Genomic DNA, 16,994 nt, shown 5'->3' with positions numbered 1-16,994 from the left:
TATATTTTTAATACTAAAATATTAAAAACCAGTAGACTGAACGTTTGGACTCATTCTTATTTTATGTATGTTTGTATTTATTTGTTTGTTTGCCCTTTAAGTGTTAGATACATACTTGGAGGGCAATTTCACATTTCATACACAAACGCAATCCAAGGTGTTTTACATACTTCATTAAAACAGGTTGATTCTTAAAACATAATGCATGCATTCAGTTGAATCAATCAAATCCCCCTTACTCAATATATATAAGTTTTGGTAGTTTCAAGTTATTTCAACTAAGAATGTCTAGTTTTTATTTTCAGGCCGCTTCAGTACTTAACATGAATCGTTCTTATTTGAAGTCTATTGATTTGAACTGATGAGTTAAATTAATGAATTACTGATACTGAAGTTTTGAAAGAAACAAAAACTAGCATGTTAGCAGACTTTACAACATGCGTTGATTTAATGTTATGACTTTCAAGAGTCTTCTTCTTTGTAGTTTGTAGTTTTACTAAGTTAAAATAAGTCAAGGTTGTTTCTTTTCATAATACTGAGTCCGCTCTAACCACAGTGAAGGCTTGTATTGAATTCAGTCCCTGGCCGTGCACATTCTGTAATTAACAAAGACACTGGGAGCAGCTGAAAGTGTTGTTTTCTACTGACTTTGGTACAAAACGACTTCATGTCAAACGAAGAACTGAAGCTTGAAGTTGAAATGTTAACAGAAACCAAATCTCTCTGTAATGACACTGCATTCATTCTGACTTAACACCTTAAGTTTATTGAACTTCTTTCCTGAAGTTAACCCTCCTGTTATGTTCATTTGTCAGGAACAGCAGTGGTGTTTGACCCAGTGCATGTTTAATTATCCAAAAGACGTCTGAAACCAAAAACATCCTAACAAGCACTGTGAATATTTCATTACTAACTATTCTATCAATATTTAGTGTGATGGTGTTCCTTACCTCTAACAGGTGATGGTTCAATTAGGATAATTCACTCGTTTTTCATTTAAAAAAAAATGCATTTTTTTTTAATGTTTCACCACTTTATTGCTTTTGAAAGACCAACATATGAAACACAATAGTTTTACATAACATTGAAACATAACATTTAAATGTTGATATAAACATACAGGGGGTGGTTGCAAATATGTGAGATGAACCATTTTCATATTATATGTTGGTTACACTAATTAAGGCGAGCAGAAAAAGTTTCATACTGAAAAAATACTTTTAACTATTTTTCCTAAATCTTCAAACTTTAAAACGAGTCAATTTGACCCGGAACATAACAGGAGGGTTAACACTCATGATATAACTTTGAACGAACTGTGCAGTTACGTTTTTTTTTTTTTGTTTTTGCATCCATCAAACTGTCAATGTAGTGAGGTGTCATATTTCCGACAGTCCTGAAGGCAGCAGGAGGCAGGGGCGGGGCTGACGGTAACGAGGACCGCGGGCCGCCGCCAGGCACGTCCCCGGACCTGCAGGACACGGTGGAGGACCGGGACCGACCCTGTCTGCTGGCGTCTGTCCTGGGGAGGGACCTGAACTACAGCTGCTGCGACCCCGTGTGTTTATCAGTGAAACTGAGAGGCGGAAGAAGACCAGAGTCGACTGTCAAGATAAAGTGATTCAGAGTGTGTCCGTGCTTCAGGATATAAGGTTGGTTGTTTATTTGATAGGTGCATCTAACAGCAGCTCGAGCTAAAGCTAAAGCTAAAGCTAACACTTTTGTAGGAAATCCTACTGCAGCATGCTGCCACCTGATGTGCTACACCCAGGGCTGCTCCTGCATGATTTCTATAGGAGCACATTGTCTGAGCAGGAACTCCGGAACTTTATTGTGCTAGTATTTCCTCTCCACCAGCCAGCTGTTACTTTAAACATCTGTAAACGCAGTGCATTTCAACACGGAATAACATAGGTGCAATGAGCCGAACTGCTTCTGCTGATTCTTCTCACCATTTACTGCTTAAATCCACATTATAATTAGTATATATTTCAATTTACAGCCACTTCTAAGTTGACACAGAAAACCCTCTTAAATATGGCATGAGATGCACAGTTGTGCAGCCACGATGCAGGGTTGTTGTGCACAGTACTAACATGGCTGCCACTGATTAACCCGTAACTGTCTTTATGTGGCTCTACTGTCCACTCACACTCCTCTCGTCAACAAATCAGCAGACATCATGGAGGACGACCTGATGTTCACCATGGAGGAGGAGGGCAGCGCCAAGAGACCCCCTGTCCAACGAAGCGTCCCCGGCCAGCGGGCGTCCTCCCTAAGTGACCCCAACGGCAGTGATGAGGAGGACGATGATGATGATTTCATCTGCCCCATCCTGGAAGACTCCACCAAAGAAATCTGCCACTACCTGAAGAATCTGGCTAACGCCCGGCAGCTGTCTAACTCGCTTCCTAAGAGCAACTTTGTGTACAAGGTGAGCTGTTGCCCCGGCAACATGATGCAAAATGACAGTCAAATCCATAGTCAGGTGAAAGGTATCTGCAAGTATTGAAATCAATCACCGGAGGATTGTTTAGTGATGCACAGTATAACATAAAAACACTGGTTACACCCCATCATAAACACTGTCGTTCTGTCTTTTGCTGTGAGAACAGCTGTTTGCCTTATAAGGAGAGATGGTCTGTGCAAGTCTGCACGCACACGAGCCAGTGCGTAAGCTATTTGTATGTATGTGAATGTGTGTTTACTGAAGTGGGAAGCTGGTCGGCCACATCTTAAACGCACTCTTTGAGAAGAACAGGAAGTACAGGAGAGAGAGAGCTTGTCACCTCGTGTGATCACGCTGCATGTAAACACGAGTCTGTCCTTCTCCAGACCAGAAAGCACTGAGCGAGTGGCACGATTCAGGGTACGCCGCTCTTTAGCAGAGTCGCTGTGCATCAGCCATCTGCAGGGATGAACGACCTTTTAAATGTTTGCTTAGTGATGTTGTTTATGCCGTCTAGCACCAGTTAATGTTGTCTGAAACAATTCTGTATGATTTGTTTGCTGATGAAAAGCCGTCCGCTCTCTCCACCTTTTCCACATAGAATGAAACAGAAACGGTGGCAGAACCTCAGTCGTACAAGGTTTTGTCTCAGAGCGCACGGGTATGTTCCAGATCAAATCATATCTTTCTTCTCTCCCTCTTCTCAAACGACCATCCTCGCCTCCCTCCTCCCCCTCCACTCTGTAATTTACTGTCCTTTTCTTTCACTGTGTTGGAACGGCTTTTATTTTTCCAGCAGCATACATCCCTCCTCCCCTTCCTCCAGAATGCACTCCTTTAATTATGTATTCATTAATCATCACTAACAAATAGAAATGTTATATTACTATTTTACAACACACTTGAAAAATGTCTTATTTTTCTGCAGCAGTTTTGATTTCAGAAAGTATATTATTTCTCAAAGGTTCAGCTTTAGAAGACGTCAAAAATCTCACACAGAAGTTGTAGTTAAAAATGCATTCTAAGCACGGTTGTGCATTTCAGCACCAAACCAGGCTTTCACCATTTGATCCTTGAGCCTTGTGACCAGGCTGTAACGCTTCACCTCTGCAGGTGGACGAGGTCTGACGTGAGAGGTGTCGTCTGCCCCTCCTCACAAACAGACGTGAAACCCTGTCAGTTAAAAACACGACCCCTTCATGTAAATCCTTTGCTCTAAATATAAACATGTCTAGAGCGCCTGCTGCGGACAGTGACGAGGAAGACGTGCAGTGTGCGGTGTGGGGTGGGTCGGGTCAGGGCTCGGGGTACTGCAGCAGGTTTAGGTTACTACTGACACTTGATTTATGGGTCCTACTAGGAAAGCTATTTTTTGAAAATAGCAGAGCTGCAGATGTCCATGAAACATCCTGTGGTGACCACGATCATTTTGAGGGAGCAGTAGGTTATTATAGATTAGGAGATATTAGATGAACCCCGCTATCACATTTACTACTCATACTAAAATCCTGTGTTTTATTCCATGATCAGTTTTTAATAAGTTAAATATTTGTGTTTTTTTAATCACTGTGTGCTTACTTCCTGGTTTCTCCTTTTTAACATTATTAGTTTCTCTTCCTTCCTTTCTTGCTGATTTGCATCCTGTCACAACAGTTACAACCTGAAGATGAGTCATCCTTAGGCTCTAGTTTACATTGGCGTGTCCCTGTGTCATTAAAAGCAAATACTTAGAGGAACGAGAGGAAGTGGTTCAATGCAGAAACGGTGACATTTAATTTGAAAGTGACTGTGTTGTGCACAAAATTAGATTTCCATTGAGCCGCTTCCCCTCTTTTTTCATTGAATTCTGGCTAGTGTGTTTTGGAAACTGATTGTTCCTTTATTTTGGCATAAAAACAAAAACGTACAGCTACTAAGACATGATCCTTTTATTGTGACAGGACGCATGGAAAAGTGCAATCGAAAAGGCCAAAGCCAGGCCTGACCCCTGGGCCGAGTTTCATCTGGAGGACATAGAGACTGAACCCTGCGTTCGCTACAGGTATGAAAAGCTCGGTGTGGCGGTGAATCAACATCGGTAATTGACCTTTTCACAGCAGACGTTTTGATCAGGTGGAACATATTTTACCAGCAATCGCTCCCAGTAAGTCTCCACAGTGAGTGTGCATGCACGATACCAGGACCCTGGAGCTGTCCCACGGCCTGTTGTTCAGTGGGTGGTGGAGTGTGCTCACAAATGTTAAAATACACAAAGCAAAGTCCTAAAATAATATCCCACAGGGCGATAAAGTGCCAAAACATTTTTTTTTACTATAGATCAATAATTTAATTTTGAACGTGGTCCTTCCCATGAGCTTTACTTTTAAATTAAAGCTGCGTTTGCTGATATTTCAGCCACTTGGGAGTTTATGAAGCTGATATGTCAAATGTGTTAGCAACCAGTCACTTATTTGCACATATGACACAGATCAAGCTAAATGCTCCACTTGCTATACACTAACTTAGTCTGTCTGCTGCTGCATGATTAGCAGGTAGTGGGTTTATCAGAGCTGCACCGTGGCGGGTGAAACCAGCGCTAACGAGAATGCTAAGACAAAACAAAACACTAAGTCTGAACAATGAGCTAAGTGACGCTAACATCATCACAGAGCTGCAGGGCCGGCGGGTAATTCTCTGTGGTAGTCACATAACCAGTTTTTAATAGAAAATATTGATAAGGGCAGCTTTAAAGTATGAGGATGCAACACATTTTAGCTTTAGTTGACAAAGAGAGATTCCCTGTTTGATATGAGCCTTCATTGTTCTTGAACTCTCATTGAAATAGCAGTAAGCTTCACTGTTGGCTCATATCTCAGTCAGTGGTGCTATTCTTAACTGTTGACAAACATTACATACATTTCAACGGGCACATGAAGCACTCGTGCCCCTTAGCCACCCAGTTCTTCTTATCACCTCATACTCGTTGGTGGGGGGGTCCACCCAGAGATTATTTCCAGGATGACGACTGCATAAACGTACACACCTCTCGCAGAGCACTGAGACATGGGCAGCGACACACAGTTGAAATGGGTGTGGGCTAAAAAAGCAGGCGCAAAATGAATCGTTTTGTGTGTGTGTGTGTGTGTGTGTGTGTGTGTGTGTTTGGCTTGTTACATAACACACAGAGCCAGGATTTGGCAGGAGCTGAGCTGGGATCTGCCCCCGTGCTCCTTTTTCATGTGCTAATTTTACCCACATGTAACCTCACTCCTCTTTCCCTCTCCGATGCCCCCCATAGTATGAACCTAATGGGCTGAAAGTCACGGTACACTGTGTTCCCGGGCTTGAGACCGTTTTTCTTTTCTGGCAGGAGGGAGTGAAGCTTATGTCTTGGACAGGGAGCAGAGCTTGTTTCTAGGTTAAAGGCGCTCAGGTTTCAGCTGTGAAGACTTGCAGCTGCAGCTACAGTTAACGCAGTGTTCATTAACTCAGGTCACACACCCCGCTCAGCCAAACAGACACTGACCCAGACGCACAGTGTGTGTACACCTACTTTGCCTCATCATATTGACTGTATGAGTTCCTGCCTGACGACATTCATCCCCCTAAGCTTCAGTCCTGAAGAAATGGCTGCAGACTAAATTGCTTTTCTTTGGAAACATGACGCACTCTTTAAATCACACACATCCTCTGTTTCATTCTTCTCTCCTTGTTGTTTTCCATTACAGAGGAAACTAGATGTTTTATGTGCCTCTGTGATAAGGATCGATAATGGGCCCTTGAAAGGCAAACTCCCTCACGGAGGGCAAAGAGTAACTTGGCTGATGTGAACAAGACTGGAAAGTTTTTGTTCGCCTTTTGTAACTAAGTAACTTTAGTCAGTAAGAGTTTTATCTGGATGTGCCTGGTTTATTGACCGGGGCAGCCAGTTCAGTGTTGTAGACAGGTCAATGGGAGGGATTTATAATGTAAAGAGGGGGTGAAACACAAAAACTTTGAAGTTTCAAAAATATTAACGCAGATCAGGCTGCAGCTGAGAAAACAATCAAAAAGGGTCGTTGCAGTTTCTCCAGAACTCAGATCACAAATATCAAATCTCAGAGACAGATATCTGAGTGAAAACAATCATCTTATTCTGACCCAGTTTGCTGTTTGCTCCACAGATACAATGCCGTCACAGGAGAGTGGGCTCAAGACCAGGTCCACATCAAGATGGCTGCTCAGGTATCACCTCTCTTTTGTCCATATTTTAAAAACGCACGTTTTCACAAGAGAGTCCTCCAGTTTCCAATTTCTTATCTAATTTATTTCCTCTGGTTTCCTACAGCCGTTTGGGAAAGGGGCGATGAGGGAGTGCTTCAGAACGTAAGTTGAACTATTTTCCCATCATTCATCAGTTCTTATCGAGAGGTTAATGCCCTTAAATTCTAGAAACGGAGGCTGCTGTGGTCTCCATGTAAACAAACCCAGTGGAGTATAGCGCCCTTAGATTGTAGCCTATAAGTAGTGCAGGTCCACATTCCTCACATTTCTCGCTCCGACTCAAGAGAACAGCTGCTGACGAATGCAAGTTTTAGAGCCAAAGATGGTACTGAGAATATCAGAGTGAACCAGCTCTATGAAATCCTCCATGAAGGCACTGGGGCTTTATTTTGAATTGTTTTCTCAGCACTGACTCCCTGGATTTTTACTCTTTAGAGTAAAATAGGATTGAGCGTATTGCTCCTCTCTGTTTTTGGTTTCTGAATGACGTCGCAGTATGAAAGAGAAAAGGGATAATGGTCTAATCATGTTTAATCCTCGGTTATGTGGGAAATGAAACGGAGAGGCATCCACCAACAACACCCCCCAGCTGCACTATCCCACAGAAAAATTCCCCTCTGACAAAACCACAAGCCTGAAAACACAACCCCTGCAGCCCCTACAAGCCCAAACACGTTCGGTCCTAAAAACAGAAAATCTCTACATCTGATTTATGGTTTGTTTTTGTACATTTTAGGGTTTGGAGCAGTTTCTCTTCATGACTCAGGGTCACTTTGGGCTCATCTGAGATCAGTTCCAGTTGATGCTGGGATCAATAATGACTTTAGACGTGTATTTTAGTAGAGTTTTCCAGCTGTAGGGGCCATACATGTAATTGTACATCAAATGCTGCTGTAACATCCAACTCTTATTTCCTCTCCCTGCAGGAAGAAGTTGTCTAATTTCTCGCACAGCAGCAACTGGAAGTCAGCATCCAACTACGTAGCGAAGCGTTACATGGAGACCGTGGACAGAAACGTTTACTTTGAGGACGTCAGGCTGCAGATGGAGGCCAAACTCTGGGGGGAGGAGTACAACCGCCACCGACCTCCCAAACAGGTACAGGACAAACATTCACAGTTGGCTGATGTGCTGTTGAGTTAATGGGACCAGACAACCAGACAATGTGGATAAAATCCATCGAAAGTCTTCTACTCATTGTTATTTTGATAATGGAAAATATTCTAATCTTAGATTCAGGGCTGCAGCTAATGATCATTGTCATAATTGATTAAAATGACCATTGAAAAAAAGAAAAGAAAAATATTGTGAAACGTTTTTTGCCACCAAAATAACCAAAACAATGAATCAATTATTAATTAAATTAATCAAAACTAGCAGCCAGTTATTTTCCTGTCAGTCGGCTTATGGATTGATTGACTAATCGTTTCAGCTCTACTTAGATTTTGGCTCTGCATCAAAAACACTTTCTGATTAATCGTCATGAGTTACAGGAGCCAGATTTGAAGAGCAGCGGTTCATGAGAAAACACTGTTTTCGACCCACACCTGCAGCCAGATGTGCACCAAAAGCTAATTTACTGAAATCTGTTCTCAGATGTCTGTCAAAGTAACAGACTTGGTGCGGATAGTCACATTATGTAGGTGGGTTTTTATGCATATTAATCACACTGTGCTGCATGTTAATATAATCTATATCTGATCTTATACAGCTGAATTTGTGTTTGCATTTCATTATTAAGGCTGAAGAAATGGGCGTTACCTAACTCAATGTTATTTCTTCAGAACAAAAAACTATAATTACATTATTATCAAAGGAGTGTAAACATTAAAACTGAATTATTCCCCAGAGGAAATCAGCATCTGTAAATAATGTACTTTTACATTTTTACATAATGTTTATCTTGACTTCTGTCCTTTATAGATTTTTTTTCTACTTCTTATTTCTCATACAGTCTATTAGCACAGTATTAACACATGTTTTAGTTGAATAATGAATCTTCACAGTGTGTAACCATTGATCTTGGGCCCTGAAGGACCTGTGCTGCACATGTGTGAGCGAGCGACTGTTGTTTCTGTCTTTGTAAACGTCAGGTTGACATCATGCAGATGTGTGTGGTGGAGATGACGGGCAGACCGGGCAAACCCCTCTTCCACCTGGAGCATTACATCGAGGGCAAGTACATCAAGTACAACTCCAACTCTGGCTTCGTGAGGGACGACAACATCAGACTCACCCCGCAGGTGAGTGACGGCGACCACGGGTCTTGATCCGCGCTCAAGCTGACGACCGCGTAATAACCTTCATCACCTTTGCGTCCGTCAGGCTTTCAGTCACTTCTCCTTCGAGCGGTCGGGACACCAGCTGATCGTGGTGGACATCCAGGGCGTGGGAGATCTCTACACCGACCCTCAGATCCACACGGAGAAGGGGACAGACTTCGGCGACGGAAATCTAGGTTTGGTTCTGCCTCACGTTTCAATCAGCCCGTGTGTGAGGTTCGGTTAGGAATTATTGCATAAGCGTCTCGATCGTACCTGTGTTCCAGGTGTGCGGGGCATGGCGCTGTTCTTCCACTCCCACATGTGTAACAAGATCTGCAAGAGTATGGGCCTGACGCCTTTTGACCTCTCCCCTGCAGAGAAGTCCCAGCTGGACTGCACCAACAAACTGCTCGTAATTTGAACATTTCCATAACACTAAATAAAGTGTCAGCCAGGGTCAGAGGTCAGCAGTGGCTCAGGGTAGAAACCATCCTTGAAATTTCACGAAGAAGAGGGAATAAGGAATATGATTTATTGTATTTAACTTTTATCACAGTTGCTATATTCAGGCATGATTGTGACTGTTGTCCCCTGATGTGGAAGCTTATCTCTCTGTTATCTTCACTGCATTCTCCTTCTTCTTCCGCCTGCTGCTGCGATTTCTTCAAGAAGATTTCACCCTGTTTTATTTCAGAAGTCGGCGCAGACGGTGCTGAGGGGCTGCGAGGAGCCTTGCGGTTCCCCTCGTGTTCGCACCATGTCGGGAAGCCGGGCTCCTCCGCTGTTATCCCGCCTGTCTGAGACCTCATCTGCAGACGAGAGCATGAGCGACGTGGAGTCCGTCCCCTGCTCGCCTCTCATCTTCCCCTGCTCCCCGATAGCTGCATATGGATCCATGGGCAAGTCGCCCATCGGTGCGTGTATGAACACTGCACTTTTATATCAATATGTTGTCCACGCTGTGAATAGTTTTATCTTATTTCTGTATTTTAACAGGTTTATCTTTCACTGGAATGTATGAACAGGAAAGACTCAACAATAACAACACAGGTGAACACAAGGTGAGAAACAACTCGGTGAATGTGGCTCCAGAAAGCACAGAAAAAAAATGTTGTGTCACATTTTGGCAAATATTCTAACATGACCAAATTATTTTTAAATTTTTAGTTTAGTTCCAAAGAATTCAGTTCATTCCTGAGTCTTTTTTGTCCTTTTCTTCTATTTTCAAGATAAAATATGTAAAATCCAGATAAGAGAAGCTGAAAATGTGTTGGAGCCTTCATCTTCTGTTACTTAAAGTTATATTCAAACCCCATTTTTGATCATATTCATGGCCCACATTTTTCTGCAATAGCTATTCATTGTATTTACATTCTGTAATAACCTTTATATATAATAGTTTTCGTCATTAGCAGTAGAGTCAGACGTTCCCACCAATCAGCACTAAAAGTTTAAGGATACAACTAAAAATACAGAAGCAACATTTTCACTGCGACGCACAGTGTGCTCAATATCTTACCTCTGTTTTTTTTTTTTTTTGTTTGTTTTTTTAAAGATGGGATGTAGATGTTTTTAAAAGATGTTGCAGATTCTGCAAACCTCAGATCTTCATGCAGGGATTTTTAAAGTTGATTCTCCAAAGCTCATCACTTTTAGTCATGAGCTGGAGCTTTGGATTGAAGGGGAGTTAAAATATTCTAGACATGATTGGAAACCACTGTGACAGCTCACCAGTCAATGCTGCACTGATTTATTTTATTTATTTTTATTTCTGTCTGTAGGAACCTGACAGCGGCGGAGACAGCGGGTACCCCAGCGAGAGGAGGAGTGAAGGTGATCCAAATGACCACGTAGACGGGGTAAAGATTTAACCTTCCTTTGATTCGGTTTGGACAGTCAAGATGTTTCCTAGCAGTCGGTCAGAAATGGACAGAAAAAGGCCTTAATCATACCCCCCTCCCTCAATTGACCTTTACAGAGATGAAATGTCTCACAGTAAACAAGTATTCATATTAAGTCACAAAATATACTTTAGATATATTAAAACTCATTTAAATGTGTCCAAAGTGCATAGAAGTAGAAATATTTATATTTTTTATACTTTTAGACAAATTTCTACACATATTCTGACATTTTATTATCTTAAACAAATTAATATTTAACACAAACTTAACAGACACGTTGGACTTTTCTTGTTACTGCATGTACTTCTTCTTCTTTGTTGTCCGAGTAGCTGTTAGTGTCTGAACATTTCTTCTTCTCCTCATTGAGTGTAGACGTTTAGACTGACAGTCAGTTCTATAATGCATGTTGTATTGTCACATAGGCCCATCATCGATACCAAAGACATTATTCCGAGTCGGATGAGGACAGTGTCAGACGGGTAAACGAACATAGAGGCATCAGTGTGCAAACGTCATCCTCACCTCAATCATAATCAAATAACTCATCCTCATCCTTTCCTCACTTTGTCTTCTCCCCTCTCGACCCTCATCACTTCTCTGAGAATCAAATAACTTCCTCACCTTTCTTCTAATCCAGCTCCTCCTGCTCTTTGTCTTCCCTCACTAGAGGAAGATGGCAGCTCCTCCAAGAGTCTCTGCAAACCTAAATTCAGCCACTCCTGACAACGAATGGGTGATTACTTGCATGGGGGCTCATCAGCCAGCGCTGTGCAGTTTTGTTGCTACAAAGCTTTATCTTTGCTAAACAAAAAAAAAATGCATCAAGCTTGAATCTTAAATTTAAGATCAGAGCCACTGAATTCACGAGCTGCAGCTGTTTCTGTGTCCGCTCCGCTCTCTGCTCGGTTCAGTGAACAAAAACAACCGAATAAGCAAAAGTGCAGAGAAATTAAAACTGACGTTTGGAAACCGAAGCACCATCTACCTCCGTTTCACCAGCTCTGCCATCTTGCTCATGATTCCCGCCATGATAATTGTGTGTGTGTGTGTGTGTGTGTGTGCGCGATCCTGCTCTAATGCTTTACATGATTTTGAATTCACTGAGTGTCGAGCCAACAGGGGTGTACTCCTCCAGCTCTGAGTGCAGGACGGGTACACCCCTGAGAGTGAAGTGTGATTTTATTTATTTATTTTTTTTCATCACGATTAGTTTTCTGATCACTGGGGTGAAGAAGGGATGGTCACTTTCTCCTCTTCGTGTCTCTGTTCTGCTCTGTTTCTACCCAGCTGACAGAGGAGAAGTGGAGCTTCTTCCACTCGTCTCGCGCTCACGTCCACCGGCCGTCGTGCGTGGCCACTGAGGTGGAGCGGCTCAACACTCTGATGCAGAAGAAGATTGGCCAATCGATTCTCGGAAAGGTAAGAAAACAGAACATTTTTTACTTTTTTTTGCATAACAATCACTTTAACTGAGTCTTAACTTGTCTTGTGAGAATCTGGATCTGCCTGTTGCTGGTTTTGAAGACGAGGGATCTCGTTCCAGGTCCACCTGGCGATGGTGCGGTACCATGAAGCGGGTCGTTTCTGTGAGAAGGATGAGCAGTGGGATCAGGACTCGGCCATGTTTCACCTGGAGAGGGCGGCCCTGTGTGGGGAGCTGGAGGCTATTGTTGCCCTGGGACAGTGCTGTCTGCAGCTGCCTCATCACATACTGCCAGACATGGAGCTGGAGGTAACATGCACGGTATATTTAGCATTTTATTCCTCAACTGCAGCTTTACTTCGTGTATTCTGACATTTTTGTGTTGTCGGCAGGACAATGCAGGAAACAGGATGAAAGGCTTCAAGTATCTTCTGCTGGCTGCTGAAGCTGGTGACAGATCTTCTATGATTATAGTGGCCAGAGCCTTTGATACAGGAGTCAATCTGTCAGCTGAGAGGTCAGTGGAGTCATGATAATCCTGCCCCCTGGTGGGGTTTTTAGGACAGGATGACTTTGAAGCTGAAGCATTTTTAGTGTTTCTGTTTTTATTTAATGTAGATTTGTGAATCTTTTTTTAAATCTTTAATCAATCAGAAAGCAGGATTGGGAAGAAGCGATTCACTGGTACGACAGTGCATTGAACATGACAGACTATGACGAGGGGGGAGAGTTCGACGGGACGCAGGATGAGCCCCGATACCTGCTGCTGGCCAGAGAGGCAGAGATGTACCAAGTGGGAGGCTACAACCTCGCCGCAGACCCACAGAAAGCAGGTTCGACTCCACGCTGCCTCAACAGACCTCACTGTGCTGAACATACGACCGTACAGAATACACTGCACTGACATCAGCCTGTGTCCTCACCTCTCATATCCTCCCTCCCTCCCTCCCTCCCCCCCGCAGGTGATCTGTTTACAGAGGCAGCAGAAGCCGCCATGGCGGCCATGAAAGGCAGGTTGGCTAACCAGTACTACATGAAAGCTGAAGAGGCCTGGGCGCTGATGGAGAAGTGATTCTGGACACAAGCTTGCACGTTAAAAAATGCTACAGGAGTTAAAGTGTCTGACTGAGAGCCAGGCTCGTTTTTACACATTCAGGACACAACCTGGATGGTTACAGTTTACATATTTTTTTAAATTACACAATGTTAAATGAAGTTTTGGCATTGGTGCTTTGTGTGTGTGTGTGTATGTGTGTGTGTGTGTGTGTGTGTGTGTGTGTGTGTGTGTGTGTGTGTGTGTTTTCAGCCTGCCAGGATCAGCCTTACAGCTCTCTTCTCTCTTCTCTGTCTTCATGAAGATGGTCCTTCTGACTCTGCTTTTCTTTTATTACCTTCAGGCTCATGACTGTTGTTGCATGATAGAGAGCGTCTGAAATCAAAGCAGAGAAAATAGTTTACTTAATTTGCCCCAAATGTTAACACATTTATGTCGGAATGTATGTACAAATGCTTGGATTATAAAACTGTAAGATAAAGATTTGCTTTTTATGGGTCAACGTTGTCATTATTGCTTCCTGTTGAGCTTGGTTGTATTAAAGTTCTGCAACAGTATATTACAGAAATGCTCCAAATCTACTTCAGTCTGCTTTATGAGGTTGCTGCTAAAGCAAAGCCAGTCTGTTCTTCTCAGGTTCACAAATTCTTTATTATTCCACCATTTCTTGACTCGTTTCCCCGACAGACGCTTCAACAGAGAAACTCCACTCAAACTTTAAAATGTTCAGCTCAAGTAGGACATTATTGGATGTTTTCAGTATTTTTATATATTTCATACTTTCCTTTTTTTTACCATTAAGATGAATGAAATGTTCAAAATCTCCACTTTTCCACAACTTTTCATGCATTTTCAACCCAGTCTGCTCATTCATACTTTCAGGTAGAAACTCCATTCAAAAGTCAAAATGTTCAAAAATATTCCTTCGTTGTTTGTTGTATTTAACTTTTGAATCTCAGTCATAGTTTTTACAAAGTGACGGTTCAAGTGTCATGAACATTTCTGGACCTTTCCCGATTTTTCCATTAGTGTGTATGTTGAAGAAGTGTTGGACTCAAGTGCTCTTTTTCACTTTAAATGTTGCTGCTGCAAGGAATTGTGGGACGGCATTTTCACCTTTACCCACTTTCTCAGACTCAGAAACGAATAAAAGCCTGAGGACCGTTTCAGTGTGTTTGGTTTAGTCTCCAGTTTTGTCAGGCAGCAGTATCAGACTATCTTAGCTCGATTGTTGAGCGTCTGTGGGATTAAATAACATCATGGTCCCACAGGCCTCCAGGAACTGAGCGAAACAAAGAGCGTAAACTACGGTGGAGGGAGGAGGTTTGTCTGAGGGGAGGCCCACAGTCTCAGACTTTTTTATGATTAGTAGTTTACTGTTTTCATAATGAACAAAACTTATGTGAACATTTTGAACACGAATAACATGGAACATTACCACGAGGTAAAAAAGGAAATATAACAAACACAACCACAACCTCAAAGAAGACAATAAAAATGATAAGTAAACAGACTTTGAAAACCCCTGATTTAGAGAATTCACCCAGATCTTATCATGAATACTTGCTTAGATACTTCTGGGTAATTTCACTCAGTTACTAATCTTCCTAAACAAAAAAGACTAAGGTGTGAGTGAAAATCTGAGTGTTTTGAACCAAATATTCCTACAGATGGACAGAGGTGAAGTGGATTACACTGCAGTGTGTTTTGAGGACATTTAATAGATGTTGTGATGCTTTTTTTCTGCTGGGAAAACTGGACACAGCTGCTGTTTTCAGTTTGCTGCAGAGGCTTTTCTTTATTTTGAAGGAGGCTCAGTTAGTCTGGAGTTTGAGTTTGTGGGTCACCTGTGGAAAAAACATCTCACTCATCTTAATATTTTTAAAAATCATATAAAAAATCAAATCAAAAACAAACCTATTCAAATTATATGGTTGTTATGGTTTCATATTTGAGTACATGGTCTTCAAGAAAGCGCATGTTTAAATAGTAGGAACCTTGTCTTGTTTTCTTGTTTTCTTCCTCTGAGTGCTGAACATAGTTCAGACACAGAGCAACACTTCAGTCCTGTCACTAGAGGTCACCACAGACCTGCAGCTCAGAGAGGAGCTTCCTCCTGTGGGCTCATCGTGTGCACATCCTCCTAAACTCTGATTTATCAGTCAACAAACTGTTGCTGAGTGACTCTCAGGAAAATGGAGACAACAAACATGTTTACAAGGTCTTTCACCTGCATTTATTTAGGTTTGTTATTCTGAGTTTACTGTGTGAGCCATCACCACTGGAAGTGATCACACACTCATCAACCTCATATCATTGTACAGGCTTTATATCTGAAATGAATTCAAGCTCTTGCTGACTGAGAAGAAGAGTGCATTTAGGTGAAGGATCAAGGTGAAGCTGCAGAGGGAGCAGACTCAGCTGATGGAGATTCACGCCCACAGATAAATTCTTTAAATCATATGTCTGGTAATTTCCATTGAGTTGTATTGATATAAGACACAGACGGTAAATCAAGCTGCTGCCACTGCCCCAGACAGACAAAGTGACAAGAGACAAGGAAGTGACGTCCTCACTGATGAGATGAGACTGTCTCTCAGCATCTTATCACTTATTGTAAAACATTTAAAAATCTTTAAATCTCATCTCTGGTCATTTCCTTACAGGGAACAAGCTACAACCACTGCCCCAGTGACAGAAACATTACAACAAACAAGGAAGTGACGTCCTCACTGATAACCTGCCTCCATGAGAGGACTGAGTGCATTTTCATTTTGACCCTAAAGAGCGCAGCGACATGTAAATGTAGATGCAGTGGCCTGAGGAGCTGTTTGTTCATTATGTTTAAATACTGTCGCTGCAGAGCAGCTTCAGTCTTTGAACATCATCATTTTAATATGTTTATAGATGAGTACACACACGAGTATGTGAAAATGAAAATGCAAATTGGAGTACTGCATTTTCTTTTTAAATTATACTTAAAGTATCCTGTGGGAAGTGGGGTCACATGACTGCTGGCCTGAGCAGGACAGGTGGAGAACTGGGCAGCTCACCCAGGTGTCTTGAGTTGTCTTCGTTCTGTGTCCTGAGCTCATTCTGTTTGTCCTTCAGCTGAGCTGCTTCCCTCCATCTTTCCACCTTTGTTCCTGAGTGTGTAGGGTGAGTCGTTTATTTCATTATATTTCCTCCAGTCATGTTTATCCTGTTGAACATCTCATCACCTTTGTTTGTTCTCACATGATTATATATTTAAAGTCAGAATGTATTGATGCACTGATTTTGATTTAGAATTGTTTGTTGGTTTATTCAAGATAATATGATGATATCTGACGCTTTCTTTCATCTGTAGAAATATCACGACTCAACTACAACCACACCTAACTGACTGCAAAGATTCAATATTTTCAAATGCAACCTGCTGATCGCTTCTCCTGCTTTGTTCTTATTCATCAAGTCAAGTCCTGTGTAATCCTGGAATACATGCATGTGCGAAAAATTACATCTAATTTTCAAGTTTACATGATAATTTGAATAAAGGCCCCTACAAGCCTCCATAATGAGCTCAGTTTTATTTTTCTGCACCAGGTGCTTTGAGGATGAAACGCTATATTACGATTACAGACTGCATGTAAAGGAGAACCTGACCCTTATTTAATAA

The 16,994-nt window shown here is 42.1% G+C and overlaps 1 protein-coding gene across 8 annotated transcripts; it reads left to right on the top strand.

The window, feature by feature from the left end:
- The first annotated feature begins 1,512 nt into the window (after nucleotides 1-1,512).
- eef2k (eukaryotic elongation factor 2 kinase) lies at nucleotides 1,513-13,838 on the top strand. Of its 8 annotated transcripts, none has more exons than XM_071462493.1 (20): nucleotides 1,513-1,652; nucleotides 2,178-2,434; nucleotides 3,051-3,110; nucleotides 4,390-4,490; nucleotides 6,592-6,652; nucleotides 6,756-6,793; nucleotides 7,618-7,789; nucleotides 8,785-8,934; nucleotides 9,017-9,149; nucleotides 9,240-9,367; nucleotides 9,650-9,869; nucleotides 9,952-10,016; nucleotides 10,737-10,814; nucleotides 11,282-11,338; nucleotides 11,527-11,592; nucleotides 12,147-12,278; nucleotides 12,403-12,591; nucleotides 12,675-12,799; nucleotides 12,937-13,115; nucleotides 13,245-13,838. In XM_071462493.1, the coding sequence occupies exons 2-20, from the start codon at nucleotides 2,183-2,185 to the stop codon at nucleotides 13,352-13,354; spliced, it is 2,316 nt and encodes a 771-aa protein (XP_071318594.1). In that variant the 5' UTR covers nucleotides 1,513-1,652; nucleotides 2,178-2,182; the 3' UTR covers nucleotides 13,355-13,838. The 8 variants fall into 8 exon arrangements, with proteins under 8 accessions (XP_071318594.1, XP_071318593.1, XP_071318595.1 ...); XM_071462492.1 differs by having other exon boundaries at nucleotides 1,514-1,652; nucleotides 2,175-2,434; XM_071462494.1 differs by lacking the exon at nucleotides 11,282-11,338 and having other exon boundaries at nucleotides 1,514-1,652; nucleotides 2,175-2,434.
- Nucleotides 13,839-16,994: the final 3,156 nt, after the last annotated feature.

Source organism: Trachinotus anak, unplaced genomic scaffold (genome assembly GCF_046630095.1).
Source record: "Trachinotus anak isolate AG129_WGS33_773 ecotype Australia unplaced genomic scaffold, CSIRO_AGI_Tana_v1 ptg000025l, whole genome shotgun sequence".
Classification (NCBI taxonomy): domain Eukaryota; kingdom Metazoa; phylum Chordata; class Actinopteri; order Carangiformes; family Carangidae; genus Trachinotus; species Trachinotus anak.
The sequence above is the reverse complement of the archived record's forward strand: the minus strand, read 5'-3'. Positions and strand labels throughout refer to the sequence as shown.

Coding starts and splice junctions, on each gene's coding strand:
- eef2k (XM_071462493.1), top strand. CDS start 2,183: ATGGAGGACGACCTGATGTTCACCATGGAGGAGGAGGGCAGCGCCAAG. Junction 4,491..6,591: donor GAACCCTGCGTTCGCTACAG/GTATGAAAAGCT, acceptor TTTGCTCCACAG/ATACAATGCCGTCACAGGAG. Junction 12,592..12,674: donor TGCCAGACATGGAGCTGGAG/GTAACATGCACG, acceptor TGTTGTCGGCAG/GACAATGCAGGAAACAGGAT.